The sequence below is a fragment of the Patagioenas fasciata genome, chromosome 5, assembly GCF_037038585.1.
Source record: "Patagioenas fasciata isolate bPatFas1 chromosome 5, bPatFas1.hap1, whole genome shotgun sequence".
Classification (NCBI taxonomy): Eukaryota; Metazoa; Chordata; class Aves; order Columbiformes; family Columbidae; genus Patagioenas; species Patagioenas fasciata.
This window is the reverse complement of record NC_092524.1, coordinates 29,955,704-29,978,836: the sequence shown is the minus strand read 5'-3', so window position 1 is coordinate 29,978,836 and position 23,133 is coordinate 29,955,704. Positions and strand designations below refer to the sequence as shown.

Below are 23,133 nucleotides of genomic sequence, written 5' to 3'. Positions count from 1 at the left end.
GGTGCAACTTGAGGCCATTTCCTTGTGTCCTATCACTTGCTACTTGGGAGATCAGACCAACACCCTCCACGCTACAACCTCCTTTCAGGTAGTTGTAGACAGCGATAAGGTCTCCCCTCAGCCTCCTTTTCTCCAGGCCAAACAGCCCCAGTTCCCTCAGCCGCTCCTCATCAGACTTGTGCTCCAGGCCCCTCACCAGCTTCATGGCCTTTCTTTGAATCTGAGTCAGTCAAGACTGGCTTTTGAACGGAACCTGTTTTTTCTCTCCACTTCCTTCCAGTCATGTGGCTTTTGGTTAATAAGCATACTATTTTGTTATGTATATCTAGGTTCCTCATGTTTGTTCGCGTAGTTCATTCTGAAATAGCGAACTGACCAATTAGAATAAAAGCAGAATGTCATGGCTGTATGAATTTAAAGGAAATAATAACATTTTTAAAAAGAGTAAGCATTCCTACTGTGCAAAGTTTTTGACCTACATAAATGTATTTTAAAACCACATAAGTCATTTCCATTTTTACCTAATTTCCTAAATTTGAGGTTTTGTTTTCCAAAGGTTTTGGTTTTCCTTGGAAGAATGCATGAAATTATAAACTATTTGTATGAAATTGAGTTCTGTTCTAGAGATGTGTCATTATATATTATGTTGCACTTAGAAAAAACACCAGCCTGAGCTGTGGTCCCGAGTTTTCCTTACAGTATCTCCTTGGCTTGGCTCTCTAGTTGACAAGGTTCCCTAAGGTAGTTGCTAATGATTCAAGTAATAATGTGGCACTTGCTCCTGGCAAAGCAACAAGATCACCATCAAAAGGGAGAGCAAGCTGGAGAAAAACAGTGACTATCTAGAGAAGCAAGAACAAGCAGAGCTCTCTTGTCTTGGATTCTGGGCTGGTGCATTGCAGGAGCATGGCTCTAAAGTTTCCAGAAGAGAGTGTGTTCACAGCATTGGCTTGAAGTCCAAATATAACAACTAATAATTCTGAGCAATATTGACAACTCACAATTTTTTGGATTGCAGAAAACAGAACTGTTGGCTGCATCTTCTGATGTCCTAATGTAGATCTCACTAATTCCTGCATGAAGTCCGTTATTTATATTTAAGCTAAAGGATTTTTTGAAAGAGATTTTGATAAAAATACTAAAGTGATGAAGGATCCCCCATGTTTCTGGATAAAAGTGTTTCTGAATAGTTTTCCCTCACTGTTGGAAGGGTAAGAGGGAAGCGTGCCTTGTTTTTACAATTTTAACAACTCACTGGATACTGTGCCTTTCTCTGTTGGTATGAAGTTCTCTTCTGTTCGTAAAAAAACCTTTGTCCAAAAGAAGAATCTAGAGTAGTGCCAATTGCTCTTTGAAAAATGGAAATGCATCAAGATTCTGAAGTTCCTCTCTGCAGGAGAAGATTTTTAGAACACTAAAATCTTGGAGGTTTTTCCTGAACACTTTCTGTTTTCTACAGCATTTCTCAAAGATGTACTAAACCCAGGCATGCTATTTCACAATGATCTTTTAAATTAAGTATAGAAGAACCACATTCTTTCTTTTCTCAGTAAACCCCTGGTTGCATGTGCCAAGAATCAAACTTGACCCTTTCTGCCACATGATTGCACTTGGGCACTCATGGACTGTGTTGCCTGCCATGCTTATAAGATCTTTTTAGAAGCACCGTTTTGTGATCTGCAGTCTTCTGTTCCACTAGTATGAACTTGGGTTTAGCTATATTAAAATGCGTAGTGCTCAGATGGATTAATTAATTTTAGTATATACCTTTTCCTTTTTAATTAGAATATTGTGCAAGACAGCTAACTGTCTTACAGAAAGCTGGATTTTCTTCAGCCCATCAGTTAATTCATTCTGTTCGATGGGAAGCATGCGGAAGTGTTACCTCCTAGACATTAGAGAATGGTACCTGCTAGACATGTCAAAAATATTTGGGTTCTGTACTAGCCTGCACCATCTGCAGTTGTCAACTTTCCGTTTTGGCTGTAAACCTAATTTCAGACATCCCAAAGAATAAAGAATCGTCAGTGGCCTTTCCAACTGATAATATTTTTGGAAGAAAATTTCTCTTCATCCTTTCAATAGTAATGTATTGTTTACTGAAGTTTATGTACAGAATGTACAAACAGGAAGGCCTCCTTCCTGAAAAATACTTCACGAGCATGGCTGAAATACAGAGGACGTGAAGTATAAAATCTGAAGTGACTTAAGAGATTGCAATCTGGAAACATTTCTTAAACAAAACAAAACAAAAAAAAGAGCAGAGGACAGGGAAGAAGAAGATGGTAGTGCTGTGAAGGGGCTGTTATTTTACAGTTCCCCGTTTTCCGTGTTGGTGAAGGGTTTGATCATGAAACTAGATCTGTGGAGGATAAGTCTAAAGCATAGCAGCAAATGTCCAGAGGACAGTGTTTTGATGTGTGAAGTGGGGGAAAGCTTGTTCAACTCTGAAGGCATGTTGTGGTTGTTGATCTGGTCAGAGCGAATCCTTAGACAAGGGAAATCACACACAGAATCACACAGAATTGACTGGGTTGGAAAAGACCTCAGAGATCATCAAGTCCAACCCTTGGTCCAACTTCAGTCTATTTACTAGATCATGGCACTAAGTGCAATGTCCAATCTCAGTTTAAAACCTCCGGGGACGGTGAGTCCGCCACCTCCCTGGACAGGCCATTCCAATGCCTGATCACTCTCTCCATAAAGAATTTCTTTCTAATATCCAGCCTAAATTTCCCCTGGCAGAGTTTAAACCCATGCCCCCTTGTCCTGTTGCCAGCTGCCTGGGAGAAGAGACCAATCCCCACCTGACTATAACTTCCCTTCAGGTAGTCATAGACAGTGATGAGGTCACCTCTAAGCCTTCTCTTCTCCAGACTAAACAACCACAGCTCCCTCAGCCTCTCCCCATAGGTCTTGTGCTCAAATGTGGCTGTCCAAATAAGGGCTGAGTCCGTACTCATGGGGAGGTCAATCTGGGATGAGATTTTGCGAACTGAGTATACTCATATACACCTGTCCCAGCAAACAAGTTATAGTGAGCCGTGCAGTGTCATTGTGTCAGTCTGAAGGGATGTTGCAGTTTCTTCCATCACAACGTGTTACTTTAGGGATTATGATGCAGTGAAATGCTCAGAAAACTTAGAAGTCAACTTGTTGCATGTAGTTGTTTTGGCTTTATTAGTTACCTGCTTTTCTTCCATTTCTTTTCAGACAAGGAGAGTCTGATCACTGACAGTGGGAAGCTTCATGCTCTTGATCTGTTGTTGACACGACTGAAGTCTCAAGGACACAGAGTTCTCATCTACTCCCAAATGACGCGGATGATTGACTTACTGGAGGTAGGAGATCTGTAGCCTACAGAAGACAAATTCTGAAGATGCAGATTTTGCAACGATGTTTTGGAGAAAATATTATAATTTGGATGCAGCAAACCTGGCATAAAATTATTATACTGAAGGCTACCCAGTAAATGCATCAATATGAGAATGTGAGAGCTGCCATACAATGTTAGAATTAAGGTCCAGCCTAGTGTCATGCTTCCACCAGTGTACAACAGCAGATGGTATGAGGAGAATGTACAAGAATAGTGGTATTTCGCAATTAGTCTCAGTGTCCAGCAGTTTGCAGCTCAAGGGCTGTCTGAGCCAGATGTGCATTCTGTAGATTCAGGAATCCTCAATGGCTTCTTCTTCCGTGAAATTGTTCAGTTGCATCTTGAGTCTGTGTAAATTTTTGTCATTTACACTGCCCTGTGGCAAGGGGGTGCATGTCTTAATTATCCATTTTGCTGGTTTTGAACTACTTCTTTCTCTTTTCATTTGGTGCCCATGTGTCTGTTTATTGGGAGAAAGAGAGAGAACAGTGATTAATTTTACATGGTTTATGTTGCTTGTAATTTCACAGACTTTTACTGTTTCCCTCTATCGTCTTATTCCTGTACAGAAGCTTGGTAGACACTAATAATAAGAGGTTCCCTGGCATGTATGATGAGAAAGAAATTAGGAGTTAAGTCATTATTTGTTATTTAAATACAGTCTGTCTGCCTCAGAAGAAGAAAAGAAAAATCGGTATTTGATGAGCAGCCATGCCACCAAAGAGCTGGTCTGAAGAGACATTAGTAGAACTATTAATGTGGTTTCCTATTGGTAATACTTATAATGCTTAGAAATAAATATTTTTATTTCTTTGGGCTTCTGTTGAAGACAGCAAAGTTTGAGTTTTCATCTGGATCTGAACAGAGGAGTATCTTCTGTCACAATGCCTCTGTCCCTTATCAGTGAAGGATTGGTAGTAATAACTTCTACGACTATCTAATTCTGAGAAGGAAAATAGGAGATTTGATGTATGTTAGTTTCAAAGAGGCAATCCTGATAAAGTTTTCTGACTGTGAATAGATAGTAGGTGGGAAAATATTTGCATTTGACAGTATAATTTCAGTACTACTAAAACCTCAAGATGCTGTGATCCTTCAGCTATTAGTCCTAGGTGTACATGGGCTCTCTCAGAGGTGTTTGATGTGGGATACTGTCGTCTCCACAATAAAGAGGAAAAGTGAGAAGCCTGAATCAGTAGCTGACTGAATCATGAACCCTGTATGAACAGAAGTGCATTTTAAGGTCAACAGTTAATAGTTCAATTGCAAATCACAAGCTGAATTTTTATTTTTGCTGCTATGAGGGAAAACAGAATTTGCATGGTTGCAATTCTGTATTTTGGCTCTTTGCCCAGCATTGCTTCCTATGGTGCTTTTTTGGCAAATATTAGACATGGAGCAGGTTTGTTGACACCCTACATTACACCATGAAGCTCCTAAAGTTGAGTGCTCAGTACTTCTGTCTTTTCTGTTAGCATTTCGTTTTAAAGGCTTGGGAGCACACCATTTTGCTCTTCCACCTCCTAAATGCTCAACTTTACTTGTTGGGTTTTATTATTACAAAATAAGCCACCTAACAAGTCCTCTGTTTATCCTTCTCCTCACCCATGTAACACAACCTGGAGCTGAGCAAGCTAAAAATCAAGCAAGGACTCAGTTTGTAAGAAAATACTTGCAAAATTAGTGTATCAGTAGATTTTTATTTTATTTTTTAACCTGAGATACCAAAATACATCCCCTCTGCCTGCTTGAATATGAAAGAACATCAGGTGTCCTCTTTTCACAGTATTTTGACTGTGTCAGTGTAACTGCTATGGTATCATACTAACCTAATCTACACAGGGCAGAGAGCACAAAACACATTGCTTGCAAAGTTACAAAACCATGTTTGTTTGACGTTGCTGACCTAAAGAACTGCTGTTTAATTCAGCCGTTATAAAATGGCACATATAAATACAAAGAGGAAAGCTATCTTCTTTCAACAGAAGGGGATAAAGTATAATTTCAGTACAGTTATTTCATGCAGATATGTATTTCATACTTTTTAAGATTGTCACGTTTGTTTTTCTCAATATGATTACCTTCTCCTATACAGAAGAGTAATCGTCCCTGATTTCAGTGGGAATCACATTGCATTTGTGTGATGACGGGTCAAATATATTCTGCATGAAGTAAAATGTCGTAGTTATATTCTACCAAAAGTTTACTAGTTGTGTTAAAACACAAGTGTACTCAATTTGGACTATGAAATAACATGAACGGAAAACACATTATAGTTATTTGAGAAAGGATCAATGGCGAAGCCCAGAAGAGCTCTGACTTTAACAGCACTGCATTAGTGATGTACTTGAGTCATTCTGTGTTGCTTGTTTCCTGCACAGGTGCTCTGTTGCCAGTGCCACTTCCATTATTTTCCCTAGATTGATACTTCTGGTGGCTTGGTGACCCCTTACACTAAAGAACATTGGCAGGTAGATTTTTCAAGCAGATCTGCTATAAGTCTATATGAGATTAAAGCCTCCCCATGAAGCTTCCCCCACCCCCTCACTCCTTGTGGGAACTATAAAAATGAGCAGTCATAAAGTACCTTCCACAATTAAATAGTTTGTTTGCCATCGGAGTGCTTTTATTTTTTTTTTTTTTTATCTGAAAATGTGCTGTTTCTGCAAGTGATCAAAGCACTAAACTGCTGACAAGTGTAGTATAAGTTGCAATTTTTTTTTCTTACTGAATTGAAAGAGTGTAATGTTAATATTTGGAAAAATACTGGTTAAAAACAGTTCACAAAAAAAGGATGCTTCATATGAGCGCTGTTACACTATGACCAAAGGAAGGTGGATGGAGGCAGACCGGAACCTGCTGAGCAGAGTGTGGAACAGATGATTAGCTGAAGACCAATGTACTCACCTAGTTTGCAGGGTTGGGGCGAACAACCCATGAATACCCATATTACAGATGTAAAATAGTTTATTCTTTTGTAATTTGTGCCTTAGTGGAAATGTCTACGGTCTGAGGTCAGGATAAGTGCACCTGATGGAATGAAAGAAGTTGGTTTATATTCATGCTGAAGTTTGTTTAGAGGACACTAGTGAAGAGATGGTTAATACTGAGGTGAGGGAAGACTAAATCAAGATATTGAAAGGTTGAGTCATCATAAAGACAGATAACAACAGTAATAAAGGAATGGAAGGAAAAGGCTATTGTGATGATAGAGGATTGCTCAAGTCTAGAGAAAAGATCATATAGTGCCCAATTGACAACTGTATCTTTCTGGTCTTAGTTGGTGACAGAAACTTGTCATAGAAATGGAATAAATCAATAGTAAATTAGGGCTTGAGTGTCTGTGTGAAGTAGCTGTTCCCTGCTTTGAACTTCTATTATTGTACTCCACAAATCATACTAGTCATGAGTTCTGTTTTGTGAAGGTAGACTAAGTGTCACTTTGGCCATTTCCACATTATTTGCTTATTTTTCATCTGCCATATGTTGAAGCTTCTTTCCACTACAGCAGTCTTTTTCCCAGATTCCTTATAGTATGGCAGCTCTTTCACCTCATCTGCGCTAGCAAAGCAGAACGAAAAAAGGAGCAGGAGCCCTGAAGCGCAGGTGAAAAGCAAAACTGAGCTTGGTGCTGTCAGCAGGTTCATTAGAGTTCAAGCGCTGCCATGTTTTCTCGCAGCACATCAGTGCTGTATCTGCTGAACGCTGCAGCTTGGAGCAAGATGAATCCGATAGTTCTTGCTGCTGAAGCACCATCTGTCTTCGTTTACAGTCACAGCATCTTAAAAAGACACGTGCACCAGTAGGGTTAGATCTAACAAGCGTAACCCATAGCATTTGCATCTCGTCAGCCAAGGATCACATTGTTAGAGTATCAGGGGGTATCTTTCCAGAGAAACTCTATGGACATCTGTAAAGCCTGGAGAGCTTTGTATGTAATTCAGTTTCTATTGGTAGTTGCACAGGTATTAGAAAATGCTGAGTACCTTAGTGCATGGAAAATGGCTCATTGTAAAAAGCCTTGGCCTGCAGCGTTTCTGGTTGATGCCATTTGATTTGTGTCCCAGGCAATGGTTTCGATTCTGTTGCTTGTCATGAGCTGTGGTCTGACACACCAATGTAATGTTCAAAGTGTTCCTGTATGCAGTCAGATTCACAGGCTCTTTAGGAGCGAGATAAAGCCCGAACAGACGTCAGCATACAGTACCAGGTTTTAAAAACCACTAGTCAAATGGTTTAAAATTGACAGGGCACAGATACAGTTGGTTTGTTAGGCAAGGTTTGCTTCCACAGTGAAAGCTCAGGATTTAGTAAAAATTTAGACTTTGTGAAAGCAAACCTCCTATGTTAGTGATTTACCTATTTATTTATAGAAAAAAAGGCATGTACCATAACACTGTCTGCAGTGCAGCAAATGCATCCCAGCTCTGAACAGACATTGTCATTTATCTCTTATATGAAAAGCAAAACATGACATATGACTGAGTAGCTTAAATTCCTGAATTTCTATTATTGTAATGTATTGCTTACATAAGATTTCTTATAGCATATTTGTCGATAACATTTAGGGCTTTTCTACTGATAAGTAGCAATTCTGCTTTTATTTTTTTTTCTGGAAGAATCAAGATTGAACGATTTCAAGAACAATTTCTGATGTGTGTTCTTTGCAGGAATACATGGTTTATAGGAAGCATACCTACATGAGATTGGATGGTTCTTCGAAGATTTCTGAACGAAGGGACATGGTAGCAGATTTTCAGAACAGGTAATATATTTTACAAGGTGTTTCTGTGCTAAATTCTATGTACATAGAGAGTTGGTATAAGATGTAATGGAAATATCTTAAATTCCTGATAGAAATGCACCTCATTTCTCTGAAGCAATTTCTACATGGTTCGCTGATGAGGAGTTACTGGTGTAGATACTGAACACAGTTGTATTTAGGAATTTGTCATCTGTGAAACAGTATTGTAAGCAATTTTAGTGTGCCCACCTATTGTGCTTCTTGCCATTACAAATACACTTGCTTATAAAGAAGCTCAGTAGAAAGGCAGCAAGTACTCATTGGTTGTTATATACTCTGACACTGTCAAGATGAGATTCAAAATCTTGCATATGGTAGAGCTTTGCAAGTGACCTGGTTTTCTGCAAAACAAACAATCTCAGCATGTCCTATCTAGAAAGCTTAAACTAACAGACAAGTGATAAAATGAGTATTTTAATTAGATAGTAAGATATGCTAACCCATTTCATTTAGTAAAGCAAAATGGATTCTGCAGTTTTTACAAGCACGTTAGGAAAGGGGAGTATGTGATCTTATTGTAAGTTAATATCTTTTAGTATAAGTTTGTCTCTACTAGGGTATATTATTTATAATGATTGAGTTTATGGTTATTAAATTTCCTTTTAATCTTGGGATATGGCTTGATATGATGTCAGTTTGGTGTGCTAGTTCACAGTAAGGTTATTGTTCCTGGATACTGGCGGGAGCTTGTACGAACATCACTTTTCTGAGGTGATAGGTTCATAGATGGTTGTTTTCTGTGAGGTGAAAGCAACATTCTAGACTAGAGAACAGTCCTTGCGTTAGCAGTGCCAAGGTATCATAGCTGAAGACAGGAGGGGAAGCCATACGGAGCCTTTCAGGCCTCTGGTTCATGAGGCTTAAAGACCTGAAGGACTGTATTGCAATGATGAGTCTTCTAGTGAACTCCTCATCAGAGCAATAAACTTGAAAAGAATATGTGCAAATACCTGAAGTGAGATGACCATGCAGTACCTTTCTACCCACTTCCAGGTGTCAGAAACAGGTTCCTTGCAGGTTATATTTTCCTCTTGGAATCCTGACTGTTCTTCCTATAAGGTGCTTTAACCAAAAGAAGTGAAATAGTTTGTTTTTATTAATGAACAGGATTTGTTTTTTATTAATTAATAGAAAAACTGAAGAAAAATAACCATTTCAGCAGGAAGTCCCTTTGAAATATATAGGTCAGTCACTCTAAACAAGAATTCCTATTAAAATGTTGGTTGAGTTCCTCTTATACACTATTAACTTACGAGAAATACTTCCAGGGAAAAAAGCCTGACTGAGACTAAACTATCCTACAGGATATCCTAGGAGGGTGCTGAAAATATATAGCTATGGAGTGATAATATGTTCCTGTAGTCTGTGGCACTGTCTACTTTCTTTCCTTGCCATATGGCATTTCCAGAAGCATTTCACAGCTGGATGTTCAGGTGACTGTCTATACACATGTTCCACTGTTGTTACAAGAGTGAAAATATTTCCTGGCCAAGGATTTACCTGCATTGCAAACAGGCACCTGTTGACTTCTTTGGCTTGGTTACCTGCAAGATAAAGTCTAGAGACTGACAGCTCGGCTTCAGCTTCTCCCAGCTGTCCATAGCTCGGTGTGGATTTTTGCACTCTTATATTTTGTACTGCCACAGTATCACAGTATCACAGTATGTTTGGGATTGGAAGGGACCTCAAAAGATCATCTAGTCCAATCCCCCTGCTGGAGCAGGAACGCCTAGGTGAGGTCGCACAGGAATGTGTCCAGGCGGGCTTTGAATGTCTCCAGGGAAGGAGACTCCACAACCTCCCTGGATAGCCTGTTCCAGTGCTCTGTTACCCTCACTAAGAAGTTCTTTCTCAAATTTAAGTGGAACCTCTTGTGTTCCAGCTTGATCCCGTTGCCCCTTGTCCTATCATTGTTTGCCACTGAGAAGAGCCTGACTCCATCCTCGTGGCACTCACCCTTTATATATTTATAAACATTAATAAGATCACCCCTCAGTCTCCTCTTCTCCAAACTAAAGAGCCCCAGCTCCCTCAGCCTTTCTTCATAAGGGAGATGCTCCACTCCCTTAATCATCTTTGTTGCCCTACACTGGACCCTCTCCAGCAGTTCCCTGTCCTTCTTGAACTGAGGGGCCCAGAACTGGACACAATATTCCAGATGGGGTCTCACCAGGGCGGAGTAGAGGGGAAGGAGGACCTCTCTCGATCTACTGACCACCCCCCTTGTAATACACCCAAGGATGCCATTAGCCTTCCTGGCCACAAGGGCACAGTGCTGGCTCATGGTCATCCTGTTGTCCACCAGGACCCCCAGGTCCCTTTCCCCTACACTGCTCTCTAATAGGTCATGCCCCAACCTATACTGGAACTTGGGATTGTTCCTGCCCAGATGCAGGACTCTACACTTTCCCTTGTTAAATTCCATCAGGTTATCCCCCGCCCAACTCTCCAGCCTGTCCAGGTCCCGCTGGATGGCAGCACAGCCTTCTGGCGTGTCAGCCACTCCTCCCAGCTTAGTGTCATCAGCAAACTTGCCGATAGTACACTCAATTCCCTCGTCTAAATCATTAATGAATATATTGAATAATATTGGCCCCAGTACTGACCCCTGAGGCACTCCACTAGATACTGGCCTCCAACTGGACTCCGCACCATTGACCACCACTCTCTGGCTTCTCTCTTTAAGCCAGTTTGCAACCCACCTCACTACTCTATTGTCTAGACCACACCTCCTCAACTGCCAACCTTCTGTTTCTAATTTTAGAGCTTTTGGTCCTTTTTCTGTTGGTGTTAATTCATAGTTGTCTATTGGCAATTTCTTTAGGAGTGGGAGGGGGGAAAGTCTTGCCTTGAATCAGCACAGGTTCTTTGAGAGTCTGGTTTTTATGATCCCAGCATTGCCAGGTACTTGTGAATGTCTTGAAGTTTTGAGTCCTGCCGAAACAGTCGGTTCCACTTGACCTTCAAGGATATGGATTCCAAACCCCCTATATTTTTGCATTTGTTGAGTTGTACTAGCACATGCGTTACCACTTGAGTTTTCATCAGTACTTGGTCATCCTGCTCACAGACCTGTCTCCTTATTTGCTCTATTCAAAGCACCAAATTTTGAATAAAACTTCCATGTATGCAGTTTCAATATTTATTTTTCTTTCTTTATCAATTGAGCATTGTTAAAGGCAAGATTTTTTTAGCATCAGTTCTGTGAAACAATAAATTGTTCTTTGTCCATATGAAATCTTAATTTCTAATGTGAGCAAGATAAACAAACCCTGGTTTGTTTTGATAGAGATTAATAAGCTGCTATTGCACACTGACTGTTTGTGTGTTCCAACAGTCCTGATTTGTAGATTAACTTCTCTCACTCATTCATTGATTTGTTTTTCCTTGACCATGAATGAACAGCACAAAATGTTCTGAAGTGTTCAAGTAATAGAAATAGCCCTGATCACATTGTATGGGCCCAAAACCAAAATCTACTTCTGTGGTTAGTTCTTGTTAACCATGCACAAAATAAGGATGTTTTAATCTCTTTCCTCTATAGGAATGATATTTTTGTGTTCCTGTTAAGCACAAGAGCTGGAGGCTTGGGCATTAACCTTACAGCTGCAGATACGGTAGGTGAAGTTTGGTAAAGTAATACAGAATAAATACTTGGCTTACTGGTATTTAGTTTTCAGTATAAATGTTTCATTGGTTTTCCTGCCTCATATGCCTCCAACCACTGTTTTTCCCAAGCTGCTCATTTCCTGCCTCCCAGTCTCACAATTTATGTAGGAAAATTGGTCTTTCTGTGTGAAATTGGCACTCTCTTAGCCATGGTACTACCATTCACATCATGAAATTGCATAACCTTGTTTACTTTGTTCATATTTACAAGGTAGTATTATCTTGATTATGAAGTTGTAGAGTGTTGGACACTTGGTACACAGTTTTTGGTCACGGTTGGAAATATCTTCCTTCTCCCCACATGCTTTAGTACCAGAGTCGAGAAAGGAGGTGGATGCCTGAAGGGGTCTACAGGTGCAAATGACGCTTTCATACAGTGAATGCTGTTTCCTGTATGACTGTTCGTTCTTGAGGTTCAACTGCAAAGGAATCAGTAGGACAGGTGGAGGTTACCCTGTTTTCTGTGCACAGAAGAACGAAGCAATGCCTCTAAAAGTTCAAAGTCATTTATAGTTGAACATCAGATAGTCAGGAAGGATAAATTGCTTCCCCTCTACTCACCCAAGGTGTAAAGGCATACAGATTTAAGTGAATTGCAAGGATTTGCACTCTGGAGCAGTTGCCACTAATCACCAGGGATGGAATGCTGACCTAGCTGAACCATTTATCTCTTCAACAACAGCTATTCTTGTGCTTCTAACCCAGTACCTTGCGTGCAGACAGGCTGTAATCCTTAGCCACACAAAACCAAAGATCTCTGAATCAAAAATAGTACACAAATAAAAAAATATATATCCCATCATATCTTGCTGTTACTTGAAAGAAATCAGAAGAAAGCAAGTATTTGGAGGATATTCAGAGTTGAAAAGTTCTGTTGATTGAAGTTGCTTCAACAGAGGAAATAAACAGGCAGAAGCACAGGCTCCTGCAGGCTTGTTGCTTAAGCATTTTTAGTTCTGTGGTTTTGTAACTTTCTGAACAATTTGTTGTCTAAAATTTGTTTCAGTGGTTTTGTTTTGTATGTCTACTTTGCACAAGTACTGTTGGAATGATAAGGCAATATGAATGTAATGTGGTGGTTCAGTTTTCTGTAGTAAAAGCACTGGAAGTGTTGGATTAGACTAGTCTTTATTCAGTTTTGGAGAAAAAAAAAAAGACAAGTATTACTTTTTGTGTGATAACTCTAATTTGATAGGCCTTTTCTTCTTAAGGTAAATAACACTAAAATGCATTAATGATGTGCTTAGCCTATGATTAATTACATGTCAGTGACTTAATGAGCTAACAAACTTAGGAATTTTGTGCCTCTGAAGCAGATTTGTTGAAGAAGATATTAAAGACGTTCTGTGGCAGTTGAAACATCCACAGTGTAAATTAGTTTGATTTCATCTGAAGTGTGGCAGAAAAGACTTCATCAGATAGGGCAAAGCTGGGTTAATACAGCCTGCAGTGGGGCAGTAAAGCTCTGGGGTGTGTAGCAGAAGTTTAATTTTCATTAGTATATTGGATTTTTGTTTGTTCAATCACCAGGTGCTCTAAATGTATATTTTTATTTAATCCTTTCTGTTCTGGTGTTCTTTTGCAGGTAATTTTCTATGACAGTGATTGGAACCCAACAGTAGACCAGCAAGCCATGGACCGGGCACACAGGCTGGGTCAGACAAAACAAGTCACTGTCTACCGGTTGATCTGTAAAGGCACCATTGAGGAGCGCATCTTACAAAGGGCGAAGGAAAAGAGTGAGGTGAGAATAAAGAAATCGCCTGGAACAAGAAGTGACAGAAACAGTACCAGAAGACATGTATCCAAATGAGTAAAGAGAGAAAAAGTATCCAAATGGAGGCAGAGGAGAAACCAAAAGGGAATATCTTTGTTCAAATAAACAAATCTGTGTCCCTAACACAGCCGCGTTACAGCTGCACTATAAGAACGAGCCAAAGCTGATATTTACACTGTGACTTTGTGAAAACTATTTCTTATGATGCAGTGAAGCTACTCAGGCTTCTTTAAGACTAGAGCTTCTGTCTGCTGTGTCAGGGCTACTGATTCCTCTCATGTATATTGATATAGCACAGTGGAATTTTATTTTAAAGAAATTTGGAAGGTCAGCAAGTGAAAATGATTTGAGGTGCGAGGGTTGCCAGAAGAGCTCAGTGTCCTGTAGCATCAAGCAGTAAGTGTATTAGAAATGTCAAACCTCGTGACACTTTATTGGCAAGAAAAAAATAAGCAGATTCACTTTCTTTGGTAGCAGTAGGTATACTATATACAGCATTCAGACGTTTTGTGTACTCAGGGTTTCTTTCAGCTTTTGTCCTAATTAGATGCTGATCATGGTGCTGCAGCAACTGAAGCATCTCCAGCTGAATGTATTCACATTTCCCTTGTTGAAACTTACCCATTTTCTCCAGGACACTGCACTCGAGTCACTTGATATCAACTTGAAAGTAAAGTGTAGTGTTTTTGCTAGTGATCCAAATCTGTGAAATGGGCTTATGCTAAAGCTTGTTCTCTTTTGCTAAGTTACAACTTCTTTGTTGTTTTTTGTGTCTGTCTTTGCTTGTTTTAATATAGTTGCAGTAAGAGGTTGAGTGAATTGCTTAAACTGCGACACTGACTGAATATGGAAATATAGTTTTCAGTCAAGGAGACTAAAAATGTTGTAACCTTTCAGAATGTGATCTGTGTGATCCTCTGTGCAGATTACTTGAAAAATTTGACTGGTAGTTTATACCTGACAGGAGTACTGTGGTATTGCTCCTTTTTATTCAGCAGTCTATTAATACTATTATCATTTGTCGTTTATTTCATGGTGGTTTAGAAGTGCAACTTTGGACAAGGGCTGGCAATTTCCTGCTTTCTAGCTCAGTTGCTTCTCGTATATTATACTCTTAATAAATCGTCCCTGAAATATTGCTACTAACTTTGGTATGATAAAGAAGTTGAGTCAATTTTGATTTACACAGATGCGCTGGCATCTTATTTTGGCTGGCTTTCAGTGACGGGTATTGAGAAAATGGTTCATGGCTGCTTTGAGCAATTTCTTCATTTTTTCTGTCTTGTTTTTTCCCTTGTAGATCCAACGAATGGTGATTTCAGGTGGCAATTTCAAACCCGACACCTTGAAGCCAAAAGAGGTTGTCAGCCTTCTCCTGGATGATGAGGAACTAGAAAAGAAATGTATGTTAAATTCGTGTTGCAGCATTTTCCCCATCTTCCACTTCATTAGCTTGTGAAATCTGTACTTTTATCTCTACAAACATGTGTTGCTGATAACAACTTCTGTTTCCTGGCTCTTTTTGTGTTGCCAACTCTTGTTAGTACAAGCTGGTTTGATATCATTGCTGAGCTGAAAGATGAAGTTGTGCAAGAGAGACACAATGATGTGATAAAGCTTTTATTGGCACTCATTCAGGATCATTGCATTGTTCCTGAATGACAGAGCTTTGACAAGAATTATGTGGGTCATGACAAGAAAGTCTTAGTAAAAATGCTGTGTTTTATGATACTTTTTTTTTCTGTATTAGAGGTATACACTTTTATGTTGCTTGAAAGAAGAATTTCACTGTAAGACTTTTTAGTAATTTAGATACAAATAGTTTTAATACTTTTGACTTCTCTTCACAGTTCTGTTAGAACTAGAATTTTTTGTAATATTCACAAAGGGATATGAAACATCTTTCCAGTGGTGACAGCTTTGTTTTTCTTTTCCAACAGTGCGTCAGCGTCAAGAAGAGAAGCGACAGCAAGAAGAAACAAATCGTGTGAAGGAACGTAAACGCAAAAGGGAAAAATATGCTGAAAAGGTACTTTGATGCAAAGAGGTTGCCTGTGTCAGCAATAAAGCTGGATGAGCTTCAGGCTCGCTATTACATGGTGTGGAAACACTTTTTGCCAAGACATTCTAGTGAGAAAAGCCTTCTTCACTTCAGCATTGAACATCAATCTGTGGCACTTCCATACACAGAAGAGGAATATTACAAATATGTAATGTGTAGTTATCTGTATTTTAATATCATTAGCAACTTGAAAAATAAGGAAGTACTGCGTACCCAAACAACGCTGTAGATCATCAGTAGTCAACAGGCAACAATTTGAGGACTTACGCTTGAAAAAATACCTACATCATCAACTGATCATTCTATGACACATAAAATGATGACTTAATGAAGATTTTGTTCTGCAAGGACAAAAAGGGAATGTAAATGAAGCACCAAACATAGACAAAGCCCATAAAACTATGTGACTTCTGTGGAACAAGGGAAGATCAGTTTGTTTAAAAAAGATGATTACAACTGCTTTATGAAAATGCTGAATTTTTGAGACAGGAAGGCTTACATTAATAAATCGGAATTTTGTGTAGTGATAAAGAATTTCAAGCTCACTCCAAAATGTAGTGGAAATCAAAGTAATTCTTTAAGAGTAATTGTCCATCATTCCAGCTATTTTACAAAGGAAAAAAAAAAAACAAACAAACCCACACAAACTACTTTAGAAATCTTAAAGAGGGAGCCTTTAAGGGATCTGTTACTATGTCCTTCAGAAACTTTTTTGGGGAAATACTGGGCATGGCATTCCTTGAATTATAATACTGGATTAGATGTTGAGATTTTGGGTTGCTTATTCCCTTTCTTCTCTTTTATTGTCTTTTTAAATCCTGGCATTATTTTATTTATTTCAGAAGAAGAAGGAAGATGAATTGGATGGGAAGAGAAAGAAAGAGGGCATGAACCTTGTGATCCCATTTGTCCCCTCAGCTGACAACTCCAACCTGTCTGCTGATGGAGACGACTCCTTCATTAGTGTAGACTCCGCCATGCCCAGCCCTTTCAGTGAGGTAAGACTCGCTGCTGCTTCAAAATATACTATTTCAGTTCTAGCCTTACATGCTGTAGGATTCTTGCCTTCTGTTATTATAGCTCATGTGGAACTTTGAGTCTGTGAGAAAGTGAGATGTCGTAAAGGTGAACCATGGAAATGAAAATTATTTATTGAAAATATAACAACTGCTAATAAGCTGCCTTACAGCTCCCCGTGTTCTTTGACATTCCATTATTCCCCTCTTCATTTGCTCTCTGCCTCCCTTTCCTTACAGCAAGTTCATGCCCTGACTCTCATCCCTTTCAGCCCCTGAAATTTTTCCATTCCTGCCTGCTGTCCCACTTATTTTCTTCCTACTTTTTTCTCCCTTTTTCCTGCCTTTGTCATGCTCACATTTATAACCATGTGCCTTCTTCCCTACCAACACCTTTCATAGCAAGAACGGGATCTTTCAGTTCCTGAACCAAACTGTCCCTCATAGCTCCTTGACATTCAGTTTCTTTACAAGTACTCCTCTCTAGTCTCATCTACATCCTTCCCTCCTTCCTTCCTTGCTTCTGATTCTGAATGTTTTTTATTTTGGAATTTAAATTGTACATTCTCAGTGGCACACATTTTCCTTCATATTTTTATAAAGAATTGCAAACCAGTTTTGGCAGCAGATATATTCTGTTCTATAGATTTCTATGTTGTATTGTACTGACAAAGATTTTTATTACCAGTAGTAGTAGGTTAAGAGTTCTGTTTTCTGTCATGCAGTTGAAGATGCACAGCTGGACAGCAGTTTTCTTAAGTCTCTGCTGAGCCCATTAGTCTCCTGCTTCTTAATTCAACATCTATTTTCATGAATTGAAATTAAGTAGCTCCTGGAGGTCTTAACTGCTGCTCAGTGTGTAAATAGAGGATGTGCTGTGATTAGGCAGATTATGTATCTTGCTGCTAGTCTCACACAGAAAATGAGAACAGAACAAGTACTAATTAATCACTTGTGATTGTATGTCTTTTAAGGATCTTACAATGTTTGTACCCATCCCTTTCCTAACCTCAAAAGCTAACGGCTTTGTTTTCTGTCACATGTAGATATCCATCAGCAGTGAATTGCATATGGGCTCAATCCCTCCCGATGAGAGCAGCAGTGATATGCTTGTGATTGTGGATGACCCAGCTTCTTCAGCACCTCAGTCAAGGGCAACAAACTCTCCTGCTTCCATTACTGGCTCAGTGTCAGATACCATCAACGGTCAGTACTTTTGCCTTGACTTACTAGCATCTATTAAACATTGACTTCGTATGGCTAGGTGGTACATTTTTGGAGTAAATGCATGGTTGGTGAGAAGGGACAAAAATGCCTTTTCATTGAGAAATCACTTTGGATTTGATAGGAAATCTGTTCCTAGTGTCTCATTCACCACACTTTTCCTCTTTTCTGTGTTAGTTACTCTTAGAAGTTTTGTTTGTTGTTCCTGTGTTATAGAGGACTCTCCTCCCGTTATATGAATATTACCAAATTACAGACAACCACAGAACAATTAATCTCTAAGCTCTTCCTTGAATTTGCTGCTGGGCTAATAAACAGTTCTGTATTGCCTGTGGATGATTGGAGCAGCTGAAATTTTAAATAATGGTGAATGTTTTTAACTACCATAGTTTTCTATACTGAAATAAGTAGAGCTATAGTTCTTCATGAGTTTCTTTAGAGATAGATGTTTTCTTCGATTTGCTGTCTTCAGGTAAGAAAATGCTTCATCTTGAAGCAGAACCCAGAATCCTCCACCTATATGTGGATTGGATTCATAATAATAAATAGTTGGAGTTCATAAGTTGTGGTTAATGAAGAGTGAAGTTTTGTATACATAATTTGTTTTCATGGGTTCACTGTTTGCCAACAGTGTCCACGTTACTATAGCTGAACAGAATCGGTTAATAGGAACAGTAGTAATGTAAATGGGAGGTAGTTATGATGCTGTGAGTCACCAGAAATACTACAGCAGTTATTGTTTTAACATTCCTTTTTTGTTAAGGTATTTCAATGCAAGATACATCTCTCGCTGGGAGAGGCCAGTCAGGTCGAAGCCGAGGTCGTCCCAAAGGTGCAGGCGGTGGATCAAAAGGTGGCACTGGGAAAGGCAGAAGCCGGAAATCAATAGCAGGAAGCGCAGCTGCGATGGCAGGTGCCAAAGCAGGGGCAGCAGCAGCCTCAGCAGCAGCATACGCAGCGTACGGGTACAACGTCTCTAAAGGTATGTGGGGAAGGGGAGGCAGCAGACTACCCGGAGCAGAACCAGCCACATGAGTTTGGGTGATTGTTGTTTACAGCCTGTCAAAAAATAGAAAAAATGTGGTGTATTTTTGGTATTGCTTGTCTGTTATATTCTGAGATCCAGGCAATACACAATGTGACATGATAAAAGTGTGAGAGGATAGCCAGTTGCACCGCAAATAACGTTGAGAGGCTAGTCCTGCAGAAGTTTCATCTGCCCTTTGAATTGTCCCATACCACGTATTTTTCCTCTTGTTTTTTATTTTGGTGCCCAGAAAATTGGGTAGTGTTGTTTATCCCATGGGTATGGCTTTGGTTTTCCTGTACGCTGTCACATTTAAGTTACAGCATCAGGCTCCAAAATCTGCTAAACTGATGGTGTGAGAGCTTCAGCTTTACACCAGTTGAAGGTGGCCAGGGCATAACTGTAAGATGATTTGTATCTTAGGGACATCCCTCTCCATTAGACTCTGATAAGTCATGAATACAGGGTGCTCTTAGGACTGATTGTTAGTATACTGTTTGTCGTTGAAGAGTCACAAGTGGAATAATATATGGCATTTGATTCTCTTTTCCATTGCTAGGCATGTCTGCAAGTAGTCCTCTACAAACAGCAATTATTCGGCCTTCTGGACTTGCAGATTTTGGACCTTCAAGCGCCTCTTCTCCCTTGAGCTCCCCTTTGAGCAAAGGAAACAGTGTTTGTGGGACCCCCAAAAGCTTAAACCTGACCAGCGGTCTCATATCAGAGACTCCAATTCGGAAGCAAAGCAAAGGTGCCCACACCTCAGGTGGTCGGTAGTAATTTTGAACCCCCAAAGCTTGTCTGAACCGCTTTGGCTTTCAGAGTAGACCACCCTGCCAGCTGAAGGCATGCAAACCATGCCTTGTTGCTGCCCAGCACGTGTGTGAACAGAAAATCAAAGCACAATGGGAGTGGGTGGTTTATGTGAGCACTTTGATTATGTGTATTCCAAAAAACTGTCTTTGCAGACACTGCAAGAAGGAGGGATGGGAGTCTGGGGTAACTGGAAAGGGTGTCAGCTTGTGTTCTATTGACACATCTGACAGAGATTCCCAAGAAAGCATCCAGCTACTCCATGCAATATCCTGCACCTGTGTGTGCTTGAAGTCACACACCCATGTACTTTCTCTCCTGTAGCTTGAGGTGGAACCCAGCGTTTGTTTTATCCTATGAAATCAGTATCTGAACCCCAGGAGGATCCATGTCATTTCCATGCTGGCAGCTGGTCAGTGTATGTGCGGGGGTAATTGGGGGCTAAGCTGAAGATGTCGTGTGATCAGAAAAATCTTGGATTCTTCTCATGTGGGCCTCTGGGTTTTCTAAAGGCTTGAAACACAAAGGAAGGTATCTCAGGTGGTTTCCAGGGAATGGACTGTTTCCAGCACCATCTGTCAGGAACAGGTTCAGAGCCACAGAACACAGCACTGACAGGCCTTGTGAGAGCAGGAGTGCTGCCCCTGCTTCATGTAGTGGAAGAAGCCACAAGCCAGCGGTCTGGTTTGCAATTCAGACTTCCCATCAGCACGAACACTGGCTGTGTTCAGAATTATTTCTCTCACTTTTGAGGTGCGCAAAACTCTTAGAAGCTTAGAAACAAAGTGAGGCTCTGTTCGTACAAATCTCAAGAAGAGGGGAAGCTGAAGTGCTGAGGAAGAGTGCCGCTGCTCCTCTCCCTGTGCCACAGCAGAGCATGGTTCTGCAGCTTGCAGCGCTGCAAGGAGAGCAATGAAAACCAGTCCTGAGAGAGACAGAGAGAACTGTGCTGTTCCCCCTTCCAGCCAAATCCTGGGAAAAAAATTGTCTCGTACCCCAGCCATCTGCTGACTATTCTTCCAGTGTGTTTTCTCTTCATCTCTGTGACCATCACACATACGAGTGTGGCTGAGTTCACCGCACTGTGTGGGTCCCAGTAGCCGTGTCCCGTCAGGCTGGTAAAGGCAGCGCTGCCAGCGTGCATCTGTGCTCTCAGTCTCTGATCCCTCCTTCCCCATTCTCAATGCACAACCCCCCCGTAGCCCCTCACTTTGCTGTGAGCGTTGTCTGCATTGCACTGAGATTCAGGTGTTGGGGCAGTTCTTCTGCCTGACACGTTGAATTAAAAGGCTGTTCTGCTGGGGCACTTTCATCCCGTGAGAGAGAAGCGAGTTGAGTGGCAGGTCTGGGCTGTGACAGCAGAAGATGACTTTTTTTTATTACTATAATTTTTTTCCAACCCCAAATCCTTTGCCTGGCGTCCTACAGTGTGGAGCAAGTGCTTCCTGTTGGCTCTGCCTCTAATTTGCACACCTGAAAATAGCAGAACTGAGCTTAGTTAGATTGATTTTTAAACAGATTTGCAGGGGATAATTGAGGGGGAGGTAGTGTTTAATTAACTCATGAAGACTTCCCCCTTCCCCTCCTATTCACATGTATATATGATATTTAGAGGGAATCAGACAAATGCCAAGCCTTTTTTTCTCTTTGAATGTGCTGTCTATTTTTATAACTGAACTTGTACATATGTATAAAGAGAGACACATCTTTCTTTTACTAACTGGAGAAGAAAATCTTAAATAAAATGGAGTGAGATAATTTTATGTAAATCAGTGTCTTTGTGTTTTTAATGCAAATAGCTGCATGAATGAGAGGATTATGAAAGGAAACATGGAGGGAGTGCATCTGGAAACACATCCAGAGACACGTGCTGCTCAGTGTAATGCTCTAGAATGTCTGCACTCTGACAGGTATCATGTTTGTAACCTTTTTCAGTTTCCACTGTGCACATAACCACATGTCTGTATTCACTGATTCTCTTGTAATCTGTTTTGGCGTAGGTATGCAACAAATCGCAAGAAAACAGAAGCAAGCATAATATGCATAGTTACATAGTACATGAACTATGATGGTTGAATTCAATACAGTTGATCATTTTTGGAACATCATTCTGTACAGTTTTTCTCCCTGCCCCCCCCCCCCCCCCCCCCCCCCCCGCTTTTTTTACCCCAGTGGGAAAAGACTTTTCTGTGTGCAGGCTTGATTTTCAAACTGCCAGCCAGTTGCATCAATTTGTAATCCAAGTGGAGAGAAAAAAATAAATTCGTAACTTGAAAAGATTGCAAAAATGTAATATGTACTGTTGCATGCTATAGTTTTGGAATATTAAGTTATGGATATTTTAAGAACTGATAATATAAAAAAATATTTAAAGTAATTTAATCTTCAAAAGAAATACCAAATGACATCGCAAGTTGTGGCAAAAGGAGAAGCCTGTCTGCTCGCAGAACGTGTGTCAGGCTAACAAATTCAGGAAGATCTAATGTAGTGGAGAAGTAAATGAACTGCTAGATCATATCCAGTTCAACATCTGCAAAAAGTTAAATTGAAACATCTGCATTCTTTGTATTGTGCATCGCAGAAGAGCTGAGATTCTGTGATATTAATCAAGGAATTAGGATGAATTCATGTGATGGCTGTTGTATTTTAATTTCTTGATTTGGGGAAGGAAGTAGTGCTAGAAAGACAAAGATTGGGAATTTTTTTTATGGAGGTGGAGGTAGTTTTGTGATCAACACTGTGGGGAACACTTCAAATGGGCGTTCACACTGGAGCTTTGTTCTTTGAAGTCTGAGCACGTTTTTACTCCCATGTGTTGTCCACTTGTCTTGTGGTTTAATGGCAAAGAAAGACACTTTCATTTGAGGGGTCAAGGTATTTGCTAGTGGCAGAAACAGAATATTAAATGAACCAAGTTTGTGTTTTCAGCTGGAATGGTGAAACAGATATCAGTATGTTTTGGGGGATGTTGGGAATGCTGAGTATTCCTCATGCAATTCATTATAGCATTTCACTCACCAATTACTACAAAACTGTTATCTACAGTTCACTGATTAATACTACTGTTGAAGACATGAAGACTAAGAGGTGCTGCTGTGTCCCACCCTCACACACAGTTTTGTAGTTTAGCCTACAAGGGATTTAGTTCAGAACACCCATTCTTCCCGCTGCCACACATGGTCAACAGAGTTTTCCCAAGCAATGACAAAATTAAGTCTTAAAGACCAAAAACTGCAACTGCAATATTCCTTTGGAAGAGAGCAAGAGTGGTTGAAACCATTACCTTCTATCAAAAAATATTACAGGGAAGTTGGACCAGATAAAGGGATTTCCTTGTGACCTCCAGTGCCGAATTTAACCCTTTG

At 40.1% G+C, this 23,133-nt stretch overlaps 1 protein-coding gene across 2 annotated transcripts in view; it reads left to right on the top strand.

Annotated features, from left to right (window-relative positions):
* Positions 1-21,537, top strand: part of INO80 (INO80 complex ATPase subunit) — a 74,566-nt gene extending 53,029 nt beyond the window's left edge. The window contains exons 27-36 of one of the 2 annotated variants that reach the window (XM_071809172.1): positions 3,214-3,341; positions 8,047-8,141; positions 11,725-11,797; positions 13,435-13,593; positions 14,927-15,029; positions 15,567-15,655; positions 16,534-16,686; positions 17,751-17,910; positions 18,692-18,910; positions 19,515-21,537. In XM_071809172.1, coding sequence (XP_071665273.1) covers positions 3,214-3,341; positions 8,047-8,141; positions 11,725-11,797; positions 13,435-13,593; positions 14,927-15,029; positions 15,567-15,655; positions 16,534-16,686; positions 17,751-17,910; positions 18,692-18,910; positions 19,515-19,732 — 1,397 coding nt within the window. In that variant the 3' untranslated portion in view covers positions 19,733-21,537. Of the gene's footprint in view, positions 1-3,213; positions 3,342-8,046; positions 8,142-11,724; positions 11,798-13,434; positions 13,594-14,926; positions 15,030-15,566; positions 15,656-16,530; positions 16,687-17,750; positions 17,911-18,691; positions 18,911-19,514 lie in introns of both variants that reach the window. The other variant, XM_065839572.2, reaches the window with a different exon arrangement.
* The last annotated feature ends 1,596 nt before the right edge of the window (positions 21,538-23,133 follow it).